At 41.9% G+C, this 22055-nt stretch overlaps 1 protein-coding gene across 1 annotated transcript in view; it reads left to right on the top strand.

Annotated features, from left to right (window-relative positions):
* The window catches only part of GRIK2 (glutamate ionotropic receptor kainate type subunit 2), a 1148051-nt gene that overhangs the window by 339359 nt on the left and 786637 nt on the right, over positions 1-22055 (top strand). Inside the window, exon 3 of the mRNA XM_073589495.1 lies at positions 16504-16761. Coding sequence (XP_073445596.1) covers positions 16504-16761 — 258 coding nt within the window. The remainder of the gene's footprint in view (positions 1-16503; positions 16762-22055) is intronic.

Below are 22055 nucleotides of genomic sequence, written 5' to 3'. Positions count from 1 at the left end.
TAATACACCTTACACAGCTGGACGCTCCTCATACAGTACCATCTCTCTGCTGGTATTTTTGGTACATTTTCCCAAACATGAAGAAGTATGGTGGAAGAGACTGCGGACGTGCGCAGGGGGGCACAGCTGGTACTGATGGTGGTGGTGCATCGGCTGGTTCTGGCAAAAGCACAATAGCAGCTAAGGCAGGAGATGTTGAGACTGCATCATCGTCTGGCCCAAGAAGGCCTGTAAGGTTGCCTTTTCTTGGCGTAGGAAAACCGCTTTTAAAGCTGGAGCAACAGGAACAGGTTTTGGCGTACATTGCCGAAACAGCCACCAGCTCTATTGCCTCCTCTTGTGAACGTTCGAAACCTGCAAGCATGGAGTCATCAGTGCAGGGTTCTGGTCAGGAAAAACACCTTTCCTTGTGTCCTTCACCCCCACCAAAAGTTAACGATGCAGCAGCCCACACTTCATATTACTCTATGGAGCTCTTTTCACATACCATGCCTGGGTTATCCAGTCAAATCTAGAATTCCCCAGCACTGATGCACATCCACTTCTAGATGTTTCTGCTGGTATATCAACCCAGAGCACTACATTGCCCTCGCAGTCTATTGAGCCAGAATGTGACCCTGATGAAACTCAGGTGCCCCTTCCCGGATACTATACTACCTTGCACGGAGACACAGAGGAAGGTAAAGAGGAAGGTGCAGATGACTTTGAAGAGGAGGTGATGGATGACCCAGTTCTTGACCCGGATTGGCATCCATTGGGGGAGAAGGATGGCGCTGGCAATAGTACAGATAAGGAGAAGGATCCGCAGCAGGCATTGACATCGCAGCAGCAGTTTTCTGCCAGGCCCATAGCTGTCCAAAAACATGGAACAAAAACTAAAAGAGTTGCAGGACAGCGTGGCCAGACGGTCAACTTAGCACAGCGTGCATGGCCAGAAAATGTATACCTTGGTAGGAAGAGTGCAGTGTGGCATTTCTTTGTCCAAAATCCTACTGATGAGGCAAAGGTTACCTGGAGGAAGTGCGGAAGGACTTTTAGCCGAGGTAAACAACTCAGAAATTTGAATACCAGTTGCATGCTTAGACATTTAATCAACATGCACTGGCAAATGTGGACGGACTGCAAAACCTCAGGTAGCACATGTGCACCTGCTCCGACTGAAGGAAGCCATCAACGCTCCATCGCTTCCCCCACTGTAAGACCACCACCACCATTAAGCACACCACCAGCACTAAATGTGGAGGTGTCGCCGCAAGGCCAAAGCACTCAGGGAACCACAATGGTTTTGCAACACAACACTGAATCTAGGCCATCACCACCAATACCATCACCAACCCCCTCTCACTCCATCCTGTCCACGACTACTTCCTCCATATGCAGCTCTCCAGTCCAGCTCACCCTACCAGACACTCTGAGTAGGACAAGAAAGTGCTCATCCTCTCATCCGCGTACACTTTGTTTGAACACCTACATTGCCAAACTAATCTCATTAGAGATGATGCCCTACCGTTTGGTTGAAAGCGAAGTTTTCCGCGACCTCATGGCCTACGCTGTCCCACGCTATGACCTACCTAGTCGGCACTTCTTTTCTCAAAAAGCCATCCCTGCCCTCCACCGGCATGTGAAAGACCATATTCTCCATGCACTAAAATAGTCAGTGAGTGGAAGGGTGCACCTCACAACAGATGCATGGACCAGTAGGCATGGCCAAGGCCATTATGTGTCCATCAGTGCGCACTGGGTTAATTTGGTGGATGCAGGCTCCACTGGGGACAGCGGCGGTGGAACAGTGCTGCCTAGCCCACGGTATTGGAAATAGTTGGCTGTAGGCTTTCGATCCTCCTCTATCAGCGAAAGCTTGTCCACAGAGCGCAGTCGCACAAGAACTCTATCCGCAGCTTGCAGTGTTGCACAGGAGGTGTCCCACTATCGAACAGCTAGTGGTAAGCATCAGCAGGCTGTGTTAAAGATGATGTCTTTGGGCGACAACAGACACACCGCGGAGGTACTGGCTGACTACTTGCAGCAACAAACTGAGTCATGGCTGGGCAGTCTACATCTTGAGGCAGGCAAGGTAGTCAGTGATAACGGCCGTAATTTTGTGGCAGCCATAGCCCGTGCAAAACTCACACACATGCCTTGAATGGCTCACACTTTGAACCTGGTGGTGCAGTGCTTCCTTAATAATTATCTGGAGTTAACATCCCTGCTCCATAAGGTGCGACGACTGTGCTTGCACATCCAACGCTCAAACGTCCACTGCACTTGTATGCAGAAGCTCCACCTCCCCAATCACCGCCTAATCATAGACATTGCAACAAGGTGGAACTCCACCCTGCACATGGTTGAGAGGCTGTGTAAACAGAGGCAGGCTGTAATGCATTTGTGGGAGGATACATGGGCAGGCAATTTGAGGAAAGACATGGAATTGTCGGGTGTGCAGTGGTCAAGGCTCTGAAAGACCTCTGTAAAGTCCTTCAGTGTTTTGATGAATGCACGCGGCTGGTAAGCGCAGACGACGCTATCATAAGCATGAGCATCCCACTTATGCATCTGCTCATGCAAAGTTTGACGCATATTTAGGATCAGGCATCTGCAGCGGAGGATTAGTAGGGAAGCCTTTATGACAGTCAGCCATTGTCTGGTCAGGGAACTGTCCTGGACGAGGTGGTGGAAGAATAGGAAGAGGAGGAGGAGGATGAGGGGGATGATTATTTTGGGCAGGAGGTTGCTTCTCAGGGGGCAAGAGAAAATGTTGACGTTCCAAGGTCAGGTACAGTGTTTGTTCGTGACTGTAAAGATGTGGATTTGCCAGAAAGTGCTCCTCCACCCACCACTGGCAGTGCATCATTGACACCTGGAACATTGGTCCACATGTGCTATTATGCCTTGCAGATCCTAAAAAGGGACCCCCGTAAAAATGATGACAACTGCTGGCTGGCCAGCATCCTCGATCCACGCTACAAAGGCAAATTACACAACATCATGCCACAGGAGAACCTAGAAATAATATTGGCTAACAAACAAGCAACTCTGGTAAACCGTTTGTTTGAGGCTTTCCCAGCACACAGCAGTGGTGCTGGTTCTCCAATGAGCCATAGTGGGTACAATGGAAGAGATGTTCATGGTGCACACAGCCGAAGTGGCATTGGAGACAGGGGTTTAATGACCATGTTGTGGAATGATTTCTCAAGTACCGCTCACACGACTGCTAATACTGCATCGATTAAAAGTGACAGGAGACAGCAGTTGTCAACTATGGTTACAAACTACTTCTCCTCCCATATCGATGTTCTCCCTCACAGGTCATTCCCCTTTGACTATTGGGCCTCTAAACTAGACGCCTGGCCTGAATTGGCACAATATGCCATACAGGAGCTCGCTTGCCCTGCTGCTAGTGTGTTATCTGAAAGAGTCTTCAGTGCTGCTGGATCAATCCTGACAGAAAAAAGGACCCCTCTGTCTACCCAAAATGTTGATGATCTAACCATCAGTAAAATGAACCATGCATGGGTTTCAAAGGATTTTGTCCCACCTTCCCCTGATGACACATAGGTTGCCAGAAAACTGCCTCGCTTTTGTCCTCCTCTTCCTCGAACTTGCCCAATTCCGCCCTTTGCAGCAGCTGAATGTCCAGCCAAAACATCAAGATATGCCATTTTTTAAACCTCCATAAGTGGGCTGCCCACCCCCCAATGGCTGGGGTCAACACCTGGCGCACCTGGGCAAGTGCCATTGCTCTGAACAGGTGAATGGGCCCACAGATGGCCGACGGCACTGGCACAGGGCCCCTCATAGTACAATACAGTGTCTCTGATGGTGGGGGCCCACTCGCCGTCAGACACACCAGCGCACTATGAGGGGCCCTGTGCCAGTACCGTTGACTACGAGTGTGCCCCCCCACTTGGTCATGGCCACAGCACTTGCAAGTTGCAATACTTACCTCTCCCTGCTCCACCGCTCTGTGGTCTGGACAGTTAAGTCCTTCACAGGGACAGCCACTAGAAATTTGGTGTATTGATCGATGATGGTTAAGATGTAGCTATGCCCTGTCCTGCTGGCCTCTACCTTCAGATGATCGATGGCTACCATTTGTAATGGACGTCAACTTACAAGCGGATGCAGTGGTGCTATATGATCACCTTTCACAGTCGTGATAGTCACAGACATGTGACATTCATGCCACCATTTTCAATGTCTACTCTCATGCCAATCCAATAGAATTTCCTACAGTCTGTGGCTTCTTTCTTTTGCACTCCAAAATGACCAGATACATCATGATAGGCAGTGAGGACCATGTCTACATCTCTCCCTGTGATCACAATTTGATAGAGATGAGTAACGGTAATGTGATCCACACTACTGCGATAAAGCAATCCTTTCTTCAAAAAGAACCGTTTTCACTGTCTCCACAGACACAGTAATTGATGCTCTGCATTGCCTCTAAAACATGTACCGGGAGGTTTTCCCGCAATGAGTAATTCCCAAATTTCTGCTAACAGTCGACTTTCCGTCTGTACTTTTATCCATGTAGTTTCCAGTACCGGAGAGTCTGGACTGGCTTACTGAGATTGAAACATATATGAAGATTTAAAAGTACCACAACACTGTATACTGTTGTACGCTTCAACTACCTTTCCCTTTTTCCACTTGTTAATTCTGGTGTAAAACATACTGAACCTGTGAGTGTCTGTGTCTGACTCCGGGAGTATAGACAGAAATTTACAATTACCCCTAAACTGGATACACTTGGAATGTGCTGATACAGTACCTTTGTTCAAAATTTTGTATTACGGTATCATCCATAGTGAGCGAGCGTGTGTGGTTTACGCCTTCTATATATACGGTGAATCAGAGATACCAATTTTTACCCTATACTCGATACAGCTTGTATCTTGTTATACAGTACCTTTGTTCGACATTTAGTATTACGGTCAACTCCATACTGAGTAAGCATCTGAGACTGACTACGGGACTATGCATATGGAGATTTCAATTGAACCCTATAATATATATACTTGCTATCTTGTTATTCAGTACCTTTTTTACAACATTTTTTATTATGGTCAAACCTAGACTGACTAAGTGTCTGAGGGTCACACCAGGAAATATATACCGAGATTTCAAATTTGGCCAACACTGTATACAGCTGTACGCTTGTGTTACATTACCCATCTACAGCTTTACATATTCTTGTGTAATCCATACTGGGCCTGAGAGCGTTTGTGTCTGCCTCCTAAAATGTATACGGAGATTCAGAATGTTTACACTATACTATATATCCCTTGTATCTGGTGATACTGTACCCTTTTTCACCTTTTTATTTTATTGGGTAATCCATACTGAGCCTGTGAGCATCTGTGTATAACTCATGAAATATATACGGAGATTTACTGTTATCCCTAGACTGTATAGAGCTGTACATTTCTGATACAGTACCATATATCTGCTGGTATTTTGGGTCCATTTTCTAAAGCCTGTGGTGGAAGAGGATGTGGATGTGGGCGTGGGGGGCCACCTGGCACTGATGGTGGTGGTGGTGCATCTGCTGGTAGTGCCAAAAACACAATAGCAGCTAAGGCAGAAGGTGTTGAGCCTGCGTCATGGTTTACCTCTGCAAGGCCTGTAAGGCTCTGTTTTCTGGGAGTAGGTAGACTGCTTTTAAATCCAGAGCATCAGGAACTATTTTTGGCTTACATTGCTGAAACAGCCTCCAGCTCTATCGCCTCCTTTTCTGAAGTTTAAAAAAATGCAAGCACTGAGTCGTAAGTGCAGGCTTCTGGTCAGGAGCAACCACTTTCCTTGTGTCCTTCACCCACACCAAAATTGAAGGATGTGGCAGCACACACTTCAGATTACTCCATGGAGCTCTTTTCACATACCAGGTCTGGGTTAATTAAAAATGGGGCGCATCATATACTGGAGCATTCAAAATGGGGAACATCTGACACTGGAGCATCATCCATGAGGCCCATCACGTACTGGAGCATTCTAAATGGGGCAGATCAGACACTGGAGCAGCATCTATGGGGCACATGATACACTGGAGCATTAGAAATGGGGCCCATTATATATGGAGCATTATTAGGGCCCATAAGACACTGGAGCATCATCCATGAGGCCCATCATATACTGGAGCATTCCAAATGGGGGACATCAGACACTAGAGCAGCATTTACGGGGCCCATTAGACACTGGAGCATTAGAAATGGAGCCCATTATATATGGAGAATTATTAGGGCCCATCATACACTGGAGCACTATCCATGAGTCCCATCATATACTGGAGCATTCCAAATGGGGCAGATCAGACACTGGAGCAGCATCTATGGGGCACATGATACCCTGGAGCATTAGAAATGGGGCCCATTATATTTTGAGCATTATTAGGGCCCATAAGACACAGGAGCATCATCCATGAGGCCCATCATGTACTGGAGCATTCCAAATGGGGGAAATCAGACACTGGAGCAGCATTTATGGGGCCCTTTACACACTGGAGCTTTACAAATGGAGCCCATTATATATTGAGCTTTATTAGGGCCCATCATACACTGGAGCATCATCCATGAGGTCCATCATATACTGAAGCATTCCAGATTGGGGACATCAGACACTGGAGCAGCATTTACGGGGCCCATTATTCACTGGAGCATTAGAAATGTAGCCCATTATATGTGGAGCATTATTTGGGCCCATAACACACTGGAGCATCGTCCATATACTGTAGCATTATGTGGAGCTCATCATATACTGTATGGAACATTATTATTGGCCAATTATTCTCTATGGAGAAATATATGGGGCTCATTATTCTGTATGGCGCACAATGTGATGGCCATAATACTGTATGGAGTAATATACTGTCCTTTTTTTGAGCTATTGTGCAATTTAAAATAGATCAGTCATGTCAAGTAAGCAGTGAAGTATTTGTCATTGTTCTATACCTACAGTATATTTCTGTGCCGTATCGGAGCATCATGAGTTGTGGCATGTGTTAAAGGTGCGCACGGACACTCTTTGGCCCAGGGCACACGAAAACCTGGACCCAGCCCTACTCCCCCACAACTTTAGCCAAAAAACCCCGTTTTCAATGCGTAACTATTATGATGAAGTAAATTAAGGTTGACAAGCTTCAGTAATAAGAATTGATGTTTTGGCATTGAAATGGGCACTGTAGGTGTGTTTACTGTCTTCCACTCCCTGCCGACTTTGCTTCCCCATTGACTTGCATTGGGTTTTGTGCTTCAGTTGGCCTCCGACTTTTCCCTATAGTCTGCCGATTTCGTTCTACCCAACTTTTGAGAAATTCAGGTTTCATGAAACCCGACTCGACCCTAAAAATGGCAAAGTCTCTCATCTCTACTTAGCAGTATTACAGACACATATGGGGTAATTCTACATGCAGCAGAAATTGGCTAAAACAAAATTTTGTTGGTGAAATGTAATTTTTTTCTTCAATTCCCAATGGTATTAAATTTGTGGTGCGAATATGAACACTGCATCCCTGGAATAATTTATTGCGAGATGTACTTAGTAAAATGGGGTCACTTATGGGGAGTTATGCTGTTCTAGCACCTCATGAGCTTTACCTATATGACATGGCACCCTCAAGCCAGTCAATCAAGATCTGGACACTAATATGTCACTTCTTTGAACTGTACTTCAAAAGTAGTTTTTGGCCACATATGGGGCATCGGTGTACTCAGGAGAAATTGGACAACACATTTTTGGCTCCAATTTCTCTTTCTATCTCTGTGAACATAAAAAAGTGGGGCTAAAACATTTTTTGTGGTAAAAATATTTCAAGGTGCTCACTACACATCTAGATACATTCCTTGAGAGGTTTAGTTTCCAAAATGTGGGCAGTTGTGGAAAGTTTGCACTGTTTAGGCACATTAATGGCTCTCTAAACGCAACATGGAATCAGCTAATGATTCCAGCAAATTTGCCATTCAAAAAGACAAATGGCGCTATTTCCATTCTGAACTCTGCCATGCGCCACAAACAGTAGTTTTCTTGCACATATTGGATATCCACGTACTCAGAAGAAATTGCTCAACAAACTTGATGGTGCATTTTCTCATGCTACCCTTGTGAAATTAAAAAATTAGGGCTAAAAGAACATTTTTGTAGGAAAAATCTAAAATAAATGTGATTTATGAGCATAAAAATTTAAAAATTTTAAAATTGTTTGCCAAATTTCTGTTTTGTTTTCACAAATAAATGCAAGTCATATAGAAGTTTTACCACTATCATGAAGCACAATATATCATGAAAAAGTTATTTCAGAATCAGTACGATCCATTGAAGCATTCCAGAGTTATTATCACATAAATTGATAATGGTCAGTATTTAAAATTTGTCCTGAAATCTCATATCCCAAGATCTTGATGCGGCCATTTTCCTGTAGTCCATCACACAGGAAACCATGGAACTGTGGGGGCTCTGGCCTTTCACGAAATGTCAGCAGAGCCCCCCACAGTACCGGACACTCCGGGCAGCAGCACCGGACACCCCAGGCAGCAATGCCAGACACCCTGGGCAGCAACACCAGGCAGCAGTGCCAGACACCCCAGCATTAGTGCCGGGCACACCCTCATTCCAGCCTGCAGCAACAGTACCAGTAAGGTATATAAGCATTATAAGACGCACCCTCATTTCCCTCAATATTTGGGGGCAAAAATTGTGTCTTATAAAGCGTAAAATATGGTAATTATTTTATATTTTAGAATATGTAAAACCTTTCAGTCACAAAACTATTTTACCATCTTATGAAATATCTGATTGTGCCAAAATTGTAAATGAATGATGCTAAGCTCTACCATAATAGTTTTTTACTCAAAGGTTCCAATTGACACATTGCAAACAAAAAGAGAAAAGGTGCTCCAAATGTGTTACACTCAATATTCGACACAGCAAGCAAAGGATTGCAAATACTCACCTGCCTCAGTTGTGACCAGGCTCCGTACTTGTAAGAATGAAGGGCTGCTGCTCTGACACTGATCCACACGCCAATGGAAAGAGACACATTAAAATCAAATAGCAGAAAGAGCAGTGATTCTCGGGTGCTGACACTGAGTGAAGACAAGTGTGTATGTTCTCTGGATCTTTATTCATTCATACAACGCATTTCAAAGTCAGGTTGACTCCATTAGGTTTACTGATTTCAAAATGTGTTGAATGAATGAATAAAGATGGAGAGAACATACACCCTTGTCTTCACTCTGTGGCAGCGCCCATGACTCTCCGCTTTTTTTCCTGCTTGTTTAGAATAAACTTTTCATATTGAACATAATTTAGCTACTTTGAGATGACAATAAAAAGCACACTAGAACCAACAAATGGTGCCTACAAGACATTGCTACTAGAAACTCCAACCCATTGACTCAAACAAAGAAAAAATTGGAATAACATGCAAAATTGGGACTTTTTAAATGCTAGATTAGCAAATTAAAATTAATTCCCCACAAATATAGCTGTAAAATAGCTAAATCCAGACAATTTCAATAAAGCTGGAGATTAGCTCATTTCTAACTTCTCCAATAAAAACTTAAATTACAATATCCAACAATATATTAAAATTAAATATATTTAATATCTCATTATACAGTGTTCACACATCTAGACCGAAAGTCATTTGAGTTAAAGATATGTATGAATGTGCCAGCTGCTAGGTGTTTCTGTCAGATAAAGGATCTCTCGCATAAAGTATTTTAATAGTTACTTTATTAGTTGTTTTAGCAGTTACTAATCAAATTCTGGTTTCTTTATCTATATGAATCTGGTCATAAACCATGCACGTTGTTAGATGACTGATTGACATAAGCATGAAATATTATTGTTTTCTCCAGGTAAATTAGTAACTTTTATTAACCAGCATACCAATTCCTACCAGAATTTCTAAAGACTACTCTACAGAATGTGAATGATACTGCTGGGTCTCGTAAGAGCACATGGAGTTATCATGGTTACCTGCTGACTACCCTCTTCATTACCATGCAATGGAAACAGCATAGCTAAAATTATTTTAAAAATATCTAATGTTGAGTCCAAGGCCACAGCGTGAAAGATACTAGTATTTAAGGGGAAGCAACTCTTCCCTTTACCCTATGTTGCATTGGCATGTACGTTACACCAAACATCTGATGACAAATTTGTACACTTTGCTAACAAAAAATATTCATGAAAGAAGTCTGTTTTCTAGCAGTGCCCTGATAACACAGATAGTGTGAAATGAATATGGCATGGCATATTGTAGCAGATGGCATAGCTCACAAGCACTTTCCATTTGAAAATATAGACTATGATTGGGGGAACTGCTTCTTAGAACATAACAAAATAAATAACTTGTAGCATAACTAAAAAACCGTAAGTGAGTCATATTTTTTTTTAAATAGCATAGATTTTTCTTTATTTAAAATACTCATGGCTTTATTGTAAGTAGAATATAACCAGGATTGCATATTTCCAAAAGCCAATACTATATGTTCAACACGTTCCCACTATACTGCTTACTGAAGCAGTGATGTATTGATGCAGAAAGAGATTTTTCCCACTGACAGACAATATTTGGGTCTTTTGCCAACTAAGATTTTATGTGGCAAGGCCAGTGCAGTAAACAGTTAAAATGAGCCAAAATAAAAGAATCGCATATTACTAAAAAATGCAGTAATTTCAAATAAATCTTGTAATTCATTGTCTCACAGTCTCTATTAGAATGAAAAAGCTGCAACGTGCAAATATAAGGCTCTTGCAAAATGTAAGTATAACTGTACCATGCAAGATTATTATAAAGTGACAATACAAAATTGCCATTGTTTCCATATGGAGATAATTTTGACACCTGTGATTTCAAAACTTATTTACAAGAAGAAACTTCCAAACATTTTTCCCCTCCGTACAAACACTGAGTTCCATGTCTCAAAGAACCTCTTTTCTGTGGTCTGAAAGTGTAGACTTGTTTGACAACCATCTTGGCGTAGGTTGAAATCAGTTTGGTGTGTCTGCATGAACACTGATCATACAAAGCAAATGAGTAGCCACCTACGCAACTAGAAAAGGTATGCTGTTATATCATTTTAGAACTATCCTACTTGGACCAAAAGCTCTAAATTGTGTCTATAGTAAAGATGTTGACAGAGCCTTAACTCAAAGATTTTATTAGTGGCATGACTCAATACTGCACAAGAGAAAAAAACTATAATTTCAAGAACACAACATTCTATATCACTGATCCAGGGGCATAGCAAACAGTAGAGGGTTCCTGGGCACAAACAGTATAAGGGCTCTTTGAAGTTTAATTGTCTGATAGAAGCTTGTTGCTGCTTTGGAGGTGGAATTGGGCCCCGAGACCTCCTTGATCCATGTTCAGCTGCACAGGCTGCACCAATGCTGTAAACATTAGCAAACACATTTCGACAACTCATTACAAAGCACTAATAGATTAAAACTACATTTCATATTAAATTGTGTTTTTTTATCTTTATCTCTGATATTTCTTAGAACTTGAGGTTGAGAGTCACTCATGTAAACTGCCAAGGTCACATTACAGCCTTATAGTTTTGTTCCTGCAAGTAAAAAAAATCCTTTTAAAATCATTTTTATGTTATAAATTTGACAAGCTTTCCCATTCACAATCATTTCTATTACTAAGAGGGAGCAGAGATCAGTACAATAAAAGTACATAAATGCCTATTAGACATACATATGCACTCTTAGAGTTCAGCACAGAGCAAAGCCTAATGGATTTTTAAACACCCAAAGTGTATTGGCTAGAGACAGCAAACAGCCTCTTGACAAAGGCAAAAACTATACAAATCAAGACTAATCTATATTTGACTGAATTGAAATATTTATGTTTAGCAATTCTATGTACACATCTGCATGAACAAAGCAAAATAGAATACATAATAGGACAGCTCAATTGAACATCATTTTGTACATTATTGATTCAATCTATTGGCAAAATGACTTAAGGTACTTTAAAAGATTTTGAGATGATGTGGATGAAATAAATTATTAGCTTAGAATTCTGTACATTTTCTGTGCTTTTCTTCCAAAGAAAAATCTAAAAGAATAAACTATGTATTTGAACTTTCAGTCCATATAAGAAACCTATTTAGAATACGTTTTTCCATATTTTTCAGGATTCCCCCCAATCAAGGGGCTACTCAATTAGACATGCTTACTTGAAATGGTTCTGGCTATAGTGGAAGATAGCCTTTAAATTTAATTTATTTTACTCACTTATATAATGCCATTAATTACACAGCGCTTCACTCACATTTTTGGCACTGTCCCAATTGGGGCTTACAATCTAAATTTCCTATCAGTGTGTCTTTCAAATATGGAAGCAAACTGGAGTACCCAGAGGAAACAAACGCAAACAAGGGGAGAACATACAAACTACTTGCAAATGTTGTCCTTGGTGGTTTTTGAACCCCAAACCCCAGTGATGCAATGCTGCAGTGCTATCCATTAAACCACCGTGCTGCCTCTGCAGATGTACATAAGTGCCCTTCCTGTGTTTAAACTCATAAACTCAACATATACCAAGAAGTATTGCATAAAATATCTTGAAGGCCAACATTAGTTGGTCACCTGTCTCTTAACCCCTTCACCCCAAAGCCTGTTTTCACCTTCCTGTTCAGGCCAATTTCTACAATTCTGACCACTGTCATAATTCTGGAATGCTTCAATGGATCCCACTGATTCTGAAAATGTTTTCACATTACATATTGTACTTCGTTATAGTGGTAAAATTTCTTTGATATGACTTGCGTTTATTTGTGAAAAAAATGGAAATTTGGCAAAAATTTAGAAAATTTAGCAATTTTCTGAATTTAAATTTTTATGTTCTTAAATCAGAGAGTCATATCACACAAAAATAGTTAATAAATAACATTTCCCACATGTCTACTTTACATCAGCACAATTTTTGAAACATAATTTTTTTGTTAGGAAGTTAACATGGTTAAAAGTTGACCAGCAATTTCTCATTTTTAAAACAAAATTTGCAAAACCAATTTTCAGAGACCAGCACACATTTGTAGTGACTTTGAGGGGCCTATATAACATAAAATACCCAAAAGTGACACATTTCTAAAAGCTGCACCCCTCAAGGTACTCAAAACGACGTTGAATACATTTATTAACCCTTCAGTGCTTTACAGGAAGTTTTAAAATGTGGAAGGAAAATAAATATTTACTTTTCTTTCTCAAAAAAAATCTTTTACACCTACTTTTATAATTTCACAGGGGTAACAGGAGAAAATGGATCAAACAATTTGTTGTGCAAATTCTCCTTAACATGCTGATACCCCATACATTGGGGAAATCTACTGTTCGGGCACACGGCAGGGCTTGGAAGGGAAGGAGTGCCATTTCACTTTTTGAATGTAAAATTCGCTGGCATAATTAGTGGACATAATGTCTTGTTTGGAGTGCCCCTGATGTGCCTAAAAAGTGGAAACACCCAACAATTGACACCATTTTGGAGTCTAGACCCCTTGGGGAACTTATCTAGATGTGTGTTGAGCATCTTGAACCCACAGGTGCTTCACAGAAGTTTGTAATGTAGAGCCGTGAAAATAAAAAAAATCTAATATCCAGCAAAAATCATTTTTAGCTCCAAATTTTACATTTTAACAAGGGTAACAGGACAAAAATAGACCTCAAAATTTGTTGTGTAATTTCTTCTGAGTCCACAGATACCCCATATGTTGTCGAAAACTACTTTTGCAGCACAGTGCAAAGCTCAAAAGGGAAGCAACACCCCTGAGGTGCCAACACAGCTGAAACCCCACTTTACAAATTAAGGTTAGGCACACTGGAGCTCAGAAGGGAGGGTGGAATTTGAATTTGGGAGTGCAGAATTTGCTGAATTTATTTTTTAGGGTGAGGAGCCATTTTGCTTTTCCAGAACCTTTGTGCTACCAGTAACGTGGAAGCCCACTATATTTCCATTAAGATGTGATGGACCTGTGTGAGGACTTGCTTTTCTTGAGGATTGAGTTGAAGCTTTTATAGGGAACATTTTACATAACATTTATGGTCACATTTATCTGGTGTTCTACGCTGAGCACTTATATCGTGGTTTCCATCTAAATCTCCAAGTGACTAAAAGATGAAATCCCCGGCACTTTTATGCAATCCTAAAAAGACGGACACTTCCAGATCACAGGTCCTATGGTGTCCACAGTACCTCCATCTGCCTCAATATTTGTAATCTTCCGCTGAGGGTTTTGTCTAAATCCCATGTTTCAGAGATTTACATGGAAACACCAGTGTAGGCACTCAGCGTAGGGTGCAGGATAAATGTGCGCTGAGCCTTACTGCGATCTTTGGAAGGCAAAATGAAAAACTCAACATATGTGAAGAATTGGTTTTATTTAGTTTTTACACCATTCCTCGTGCGGTATAAGTGATTAGGCAACTTTTTTCTTCGAGTCCGTGTGATTACAGCAAAACAAGATTTTTATTGGGTTTTATGATTGGCTGATGTCACACTCTAAAATCACTTTTCATTGAGCAAACTAGTTTTTGCATCACAATATTTAGACAGCTATAATTTTTCCATATTTTGGCCCACAGAGTCATGTGAGGACTTGTTTTTTTCAGTCACATGGCATTTTTTGATTGCTATTTATTCTGATTTTGGAGAGACAGAATGAGCAAAAACCGGCAATTCAGGAATTGCTTTTCGAATTTTTTTTAATGCCGTTCCACCTGTGGTAAAATTGATAAGGTAGCTTTAATGTTCAGGTTGGTGTGATTATAGTGATACCCAATTTATATTTTTTCTTATGTCTTGGCGCTATTTTTTTGCATCACTTTTTCTGAGAGTTATACGTTTTTTTCTGTTGATGTAGATGTATGACAGCTTGTTTTTTGGGGGACAAAATGTTATTTTTATCTGCACTATTTTAATTTACATTCTTTTTTTAATCGTGTTTTATTGCACTTTTTATTCAGCGGAATGATTGCATTTTGCCTCATTTGTTATTTATTTTTTTGCTGTGTTCACTGAAGGGGTTAACTAGTGGAATAGTTTTAAAGCGCGGGTCATTACATTACGGACGCGGTGATACCAATCATGTGTACTTTTATTGTTTATTTACATAAATAAATGTATTTATTGGAAAAATATCTGTTTCTTTATTATTGTTCTTTATTTGGAGATTTCTAAAAAAATATTTTGACACTTTTTAATATTTTTTACATTGTCCCAGTATGAGACATCACTGCATAGCATCAGATTGCTGATCTAATACTCTGCCATGCTTCTGCATTGCATATCATCACATTTGCATCTGACAGGCAGAGAAGGAGGCATTTTGTGTCCTGCTGTCTGCAGGCACCGTGAAACACCTTTCCTGAAGGACCCCACGGCCATCTTGCAGCTGCGGATCTCCATGGAGACCATTAGGACAACACGTTGTCATGATGGAAGTTCGCAGGGAACCCATTCCCTGTGCAATGCTCCTCTATGTCGCTGTCACTACTGACAGTGACATCAGAAGGTTTAAATGCCTGCGATCTGTGCTAGCGCTGATTGTGGGCATTGCTGCATTGTGTCAGCTGCCATACAGAGCTGAATCCGCACCTGATTGCTGCAGCACTCAGCATGAAGTCGCATGATCGAGGCTCTGTACATGTACTGTTTATGGGAACACAGCTCCCGCAAAGCAGTATATGTACGCCGTATGTTGAAAAGGGGTTAATAGCTCTAAATAGGTATAAATTTAACATATTTCTTTTTATAATAGGTGGATGTGGTGGATGCATCTGACAAATGACCTCCGATAGCTGTCCATTGGTCAGCCATGATGGGCTATTCACTACTTGGACTACCCTTCTTAAAGAAAACAGTGTCCCACTTAGTATAAAAACAGCATTTTCACTTCTCCTGGACCAGTGCCATTCAAGAAATGTTAATGCTGTTTCAGTGGACACTCGCTTAATAACAGATGATGTGAGAACTGTAGCCTATTAACGGCCACTGATGAGCTGCAGTACTCACATGTCATTCATCCAAAATTGAATATGAGCAACCATATACACAGGACAGACATGCCTGGGACCAAGGTGAGTTAATGCTGTACCTATTTTATTTGGGACAATATTACACGTAAGAAAGGGTTAGAAAAAATTAAGGGTCAACCCTTCTGCATTATATGACTTACCAGTCATTTGAATGGCTGTAATGTCATTATGATACTATAGTCCCCTGTAAAAGCAATATTAAGAGAAATTCGTAATTGACTGCATCTATCTTATTAACCATAACTAGATTTGGTACAATAGGTTGATCTCTGGGTATGCTTCCATCTAAAAAGGTTATATTCATAAGAAAACTTTTTTTAACACTTGAATGTTGAATTCATCTTCATTTCATAACAAAATGAGTAAAGTAAATGTTGTTTTATTTTGCTATACTTATACAACGAGTTATATTTTATGACATAGAGCCAACAGTTATTTGATTTTGTTTTCTTTTAGCTTGTGAACAGCTGTCTCTAGGAGTTGCAGCTATATTTGGACCATCACACAGCTCTTCGGCTAATGCAGTGCAGTCTATATGTAATGCCCTTGGGGTTCCACACATTCAAACTCGCTGGAAACATCAAGTTTCGGATAACAGGGATTCATTCTATGTCAGCTTATACCCAGACTTTTCCTCACTGAGTCGAGCAATTCTTGATTTGGTGCAGTTTTTCAAGTGGAAAACAGTTACAATCGCCTATGATGACAGTACAGGTAAGAGCAACTTCTTATAAAAAAATCTGAAAGATTTCAATGCAAGTTATAATTAGATTCACTACAAGAGATAGATTTAACAAGCTAGTCTTTAAACATTTTCTTTTAAATGAGTCGCATTTTAAAGATCTAAAAAAGTCTGAAGAAACTATCGATTTAGTAAGATCACTCTTTTGACCTTCTGTCTGCGTAAACAACATAGCATTTTCCTCCTTGACCTTCCTAAATGTTAATCGAACCCATTCCATGCCATTGGGACTCAAGACACTATTTTTTTAACAAGCTGTCTCTTTTTATTAAAAGTGTCTTGGATTTAATTAGCCAAGTTTTTAGATAACTAGGATATTTGATTTAATTTTATTTGATGAAGTAGATTATGGTGACTGTCAGTTACTAATACTTTTCTTTGATTTTTTTTTCACCGCTTGGGTCTGAAATACAATAGCTTTCTCTCCTTTGTATAGTTGTCAATGCTTCCATGCTTAGTTGTGATTTGAGTTCAATTGTTTTCATGTAATAGCTGTCTGGGTTAATCTGTTTAATAACATTACGGTTTCATCATAATATTGGAGCTGTATAAGTGTCCCATTGAGGTTTATTGTATAAATGACCACCCTTGTGCAACATAATTGACACACAAATGATATAACTTCAGCAGGTGTAATGACACAGGAAAAATGTTCATAATTAACCGAACACTGAATGTTAGGTTAATTATGCTGTGCGATGAACAATGTAATGTGGCAGAAATTGTTAGATTTGTTTTCTTTATTAAGGGTAGGTAGCTGGAGCTGTACATTGCATTCACCTTTATAGTTATGTGTTAAAAAAAATTGGTGCTCGCTAAAATATTGTCACTCACAGACAAGTAATGTCTTACATTATGTATCTGAATTTTATAAAAAGAAATTTAACATGCTATCAAAAAAGTAAGCCAGGTATTCTGTAGTATTTTATTTCCACCTTGATTGCAGCAGTTCAAAGTGTTGTACAAGAAAACACTAGTTCCACCCCATAGAATCTTAGCCTTCCCTTTGACAATGAAAGCCAGCAGTAACAGTTGAGTGAGAGACTTAACTCTACAACACCCAAATTGATAGTACACCCCTACTATCTTTTCCATTCCTAGATCCAATTTTTTTGTGCTTTTGTATCTCCCAAATATTTCTTAATTTGTTTCAAATTGGTTATTCAGCCTATTTTAAAGTCCAGCACCCATCAGTGCAACCAATTATTTGCTGCAGCAGTGATCACCATGCCACATAAGAGGACAGTTATTGGCTGCAGCAGTGAAATGTCCATATGACTTAAAAAGGATTTACAGATACTAGGTTTGTATATCCTGTTCAGGTCATATGTGTGAAAACCTCAACAAAACAGACCTAAAAATTAGATTTTATTTACAGTTGTGGCCAAAAGTATTGACACCCCTGCAATTCTGTCAGATAATATTCAGTTTCTTCCTGAAAATGATTGCAAACACAAATTCTTTGGTATTATTATCTTCATTTAATTTGTATTTTCTGACAGAATTGCAGGGGTGTCAATACTTTTGGCCACAACTGTATGTATTAGTCTAAAAAAGCACAGATATTTAAAAACATATCGGTGAGTGGATCAGACATAGGTAAATATAAGTCACTAGATGGTCACCTGATTCTAAGGCATCTGGTATTCTAGAATATGTATGTAGTTTATTTATGAAGTTTTAATAATAATGCAATAATGCACCCCCCAATCCTGATATGCATGGACCTCTCACCCCCAAATCCTGATAAGCATGTTCCTCCTCCCCTTTTCCTGGTATGCTTGGTTCCCTCACCCCCCAATCCTGATGTGCATTGTCCCCTCACACCCCAATCCTGATAAGCATGGTCCTCTCACCCAACAATCCTGATATGCATGGTACTCGTACCCCCCAATCCTGGTAAGCATGGTCCCCTCACCCTCCAATCCTGGAATGCATGGTCCTCTCACCCCCAATCCTGGTATGCATGGTCCTCTCTCCCCTCTTTCCTGGTAAGCATGGTCCCCTCACCCCCCTTTCCTGGTATGCCTGGTCCCCCTCACCCACCTTTCCTGGTACGCATAGTCCCATCACCCCCTTTCCTGGTATGCATGGTCCCCTCATGCCTCAATCCTGATATGCATGGTCCCCTCACCCCCCAATCCAGATATGCATGGTCCCCTCACCCCCCAATCCAGATATGCATGGTCCTCTCACCCCTCAATCCTGATATGTATGGTACCCCTCACCCCCAATCCTGGTAAGCATGGACCCCTCACCCTTCAATCCTGGAATGCATGTTCCTCTCACCCCCCAATCCTGGTATGCATGGTCCTCTCATCCCTCTTTCCTGGTAAGCATGGTTCCCTCACCCCCCTTTCCTGGTATGCATGGTCCCCCTCACCCCCCTTTCCTGGTATGCATGGTCACCTCACCTCCCTTTCCTGGTATGCATGGTCCCCTCACCCACCTTTTCTGGTATGAATGGTCCACTCACCTCTCTTTCCTGGTATGCATGGTCCCCTCACCTCCCTTTCCTGGTATGCATAGTCCCCTCACCCCCCTTTCCTGGTATGCATGGTCCCATCACCCACCTTTCCGGGTATGCATGGTCTCTGTTAAAATAAAAAATAGTTATATACTCACCTTCCGATGGCCCATGATCTCCATTCCACGCTCCCGGCCTCGCGATCCCAGTAATGCTTTGCGCGAAACACCGTTGATGACGTCGCGCTCTTCCGAGAGTGACGTCATCCCCGGTCTAAGGCGCAAAGCATTACTGGGACTACAAGGCCGGGCGCGTGGAGTGGAGATCGCAGGCCATCGGAAGGTGAGTATAACCTATTTTTATTTTAATTCTCTTTTCTTACAGAGCCCTGCACCCGATTGAGCGCTGCGCCCGACTGTGCCTGCCTCTGATTGATATGCATGGTACCCCTTCCCCCCTATCCTGGTATGCATGGTCCCCTCACCCCCCAATCCTGATATGCATGGTCCCCTCACCCCCAATCCTGATATGCATGGTACTCGTACCCCCAATCCTGATATGCATGGTACCCCTCACCCCCCAATCCTGGTAAGCATGGTCCCCTCACCCTCCAATCCTGGAATGCATGGTCCGCTCACCCCCCTAATTCTGGTATGCATGGTCCTCTCACCCCTCTTTCCTGGTAAGCATGGTCCCCTCACCCCCATTTCCTGGTATGCATGGTCCCCCTCACCCCCTTTTCCTGGTATGCATGGTCCCCTCACGCCCCAATCCTGATATGCATGTTCCCTTCTACCCCAAATCCTGATATGCATGGTCCTCTCACCCCCCAATCCTGATATGCATGGTACCCCTCACCCCCCAATCCTGGTAAGCATGGTCCTCTCACCCTCCAATCCTTGAATGCATGGTCCTCTCACCCCCCAATCCTGTTATGCATGGTCCTCTCACACCTTATTCCTGGTAAGCATGGTCCCCTCACCCCCCTTTCCTGGTATGCATGGTCCCCCTCACCCCCCTTTCCTGGTATGCATGGTCCCCTCACCTCCCTTTCCTGGTATGCATGGTCCCCTCACCTCCCTTTCCTGGTATGCATGGTCCCCTCACTCCCCTTTCCTGGTATGCATGGTCCTGTCTTTCCCCCTTTCCTGGTTTCCATGGTCCCCTCACCCCCTTTCCTGGTATGCATGATCCCCTCACCCCCCCTTTCCTGGTATGCATGGTCCATTCAGCTCCCTTTCCTAGTATGCATAGTCCCCTCACCTCCCTTTTCTTGGTATACATGGTCCCCTCACCCCTCTATCCTGGTATGCATGGTCACCCTCACCCCCCTTTCCTGGTATGCATGATCACCCTACACCCCCCTTTCCTGGTATGCATGGTCACCCTCACCCCCCTTTGCTGGTATGCATGGTCCCCCTCACCTCCCTTTCCTGGTATGCATGGTCCCCCTCACCCACCTTTGCTGGTATGTATGGTCACCCTCACCCCCTTTCCTGGAATGCATGGTCCCCCTCACCCTCCTTTCCTGTTATGCGTGGTCCCTGTTAAAATAAAAAATAGTTATATACTCACCTTCCAACGGCCTGCGATCTCCACTCCACGTGCGTGGCCTCGCGGTCCCAGTAATGCTTTGCGTGAAACACCGCTTAGACGTCATCTCCGGTCTAAGGTGCAAAGCATTACTGGAACTGCAAGGCCGGGCGCGTGGAGTGGAGATCGTGGGCCATCGGAAGGTGAGTATAACCTTTTTTAATTTTAATTCTCTTTTTTTTACAGAGCCCTGCGTCCGACTGAGTGCTGCGCCCGACTGCGCCTGCCACCGATTGGCTGCGACCAATCAGCAGCAAGCGCAGCTTTGCATTACAAACAGCTGCGCCTATTGCTGATTGGTCGCGGCCGCCAGGCTGCGACCAATCAGCACCCCGGGAATTCGGTTACAGACAGACACAATAAGACGATTATATATATAGATAGGTTGGGTCAAATATTACATTAAGGAAAAAGAAGATATCTAATCAACCAGAAAGCTGGTACTCCATTTCCTTACCTGGCAGTGGAGGTTGGCACCCTATGGGGAAATGTAATGGCACTCCCGTGCCACATCGACTGAACATTTTTCACCCTGAAAGAGATCTCTTACCAAGCCATCACCAAGTGCTTTATGATACTGAACCTGACAATATAGTAATCATATAATCAGTAGATGCCAAAATTATACATACGTTTTTCAGAAAGTGCTCATTATCTTGTAGAAATTTAGTTAAATAGTAAAGAAAATGTGCCTCTTTTGATTGGCTGTATCACTTGAAATCCAGTCCATGTAAATACATGCAGTTGAAACCAAAAGATTTGATACAGTATATAAAAAGCCATACATGCATGTTTTTCTCAATATTTGACATGAAATCAGAATAGACCTTTCCTGTTTCAGGTCAATTAAGATTACCAGAATTATTAATATTTGCCAAATGCCTGAATAATGAGAGAGAGAATGTTTTAAGACATTATTCCATTCTGCAGACTGGCCAGAATAGAAAACTCATAGACTGAAATAGGTTGTAGGGGGGAGCTAGGACAAGGTGTGGTTTTACCCACCCACCAAATTAAGTAAAATTGTCAGCATTTCTGATCCCTGATCACTAATAATATGTGCTGAATTCAAGGCATATTTTCCTGTATGACCCTTGTTAAGACTGGTTTACAAACTATCAGTCTTGATGGGTCTAGGTGACTGGGGAAATCTACTTTCGTTGTAATTCAAAGTAGATTAGACTAAAACCCAATGTTTCTGTGAAT

The sequence above is a fragment of the Dendrobates tinctorius genome, unplaced genomic scaffold, assembly GCF_039654945.1.
Source record: "Dendrobates tinctorius isolate UK_male_01 unplaced genomic scaffold, ASM3965494v1 ptg000111l, whole genome shotgun sequence".
Lineage (NCBI taxonomy): Eukaryota > Metazoa > Chordata > Amphibia > Anura > Dendrobatidae > Dendrobates > Dendrobates tinctorius.
Note: the sequence above shows the minus strand (reverse complement) of the source record. Positions and strands in the feature narration are given on the sequence as shown.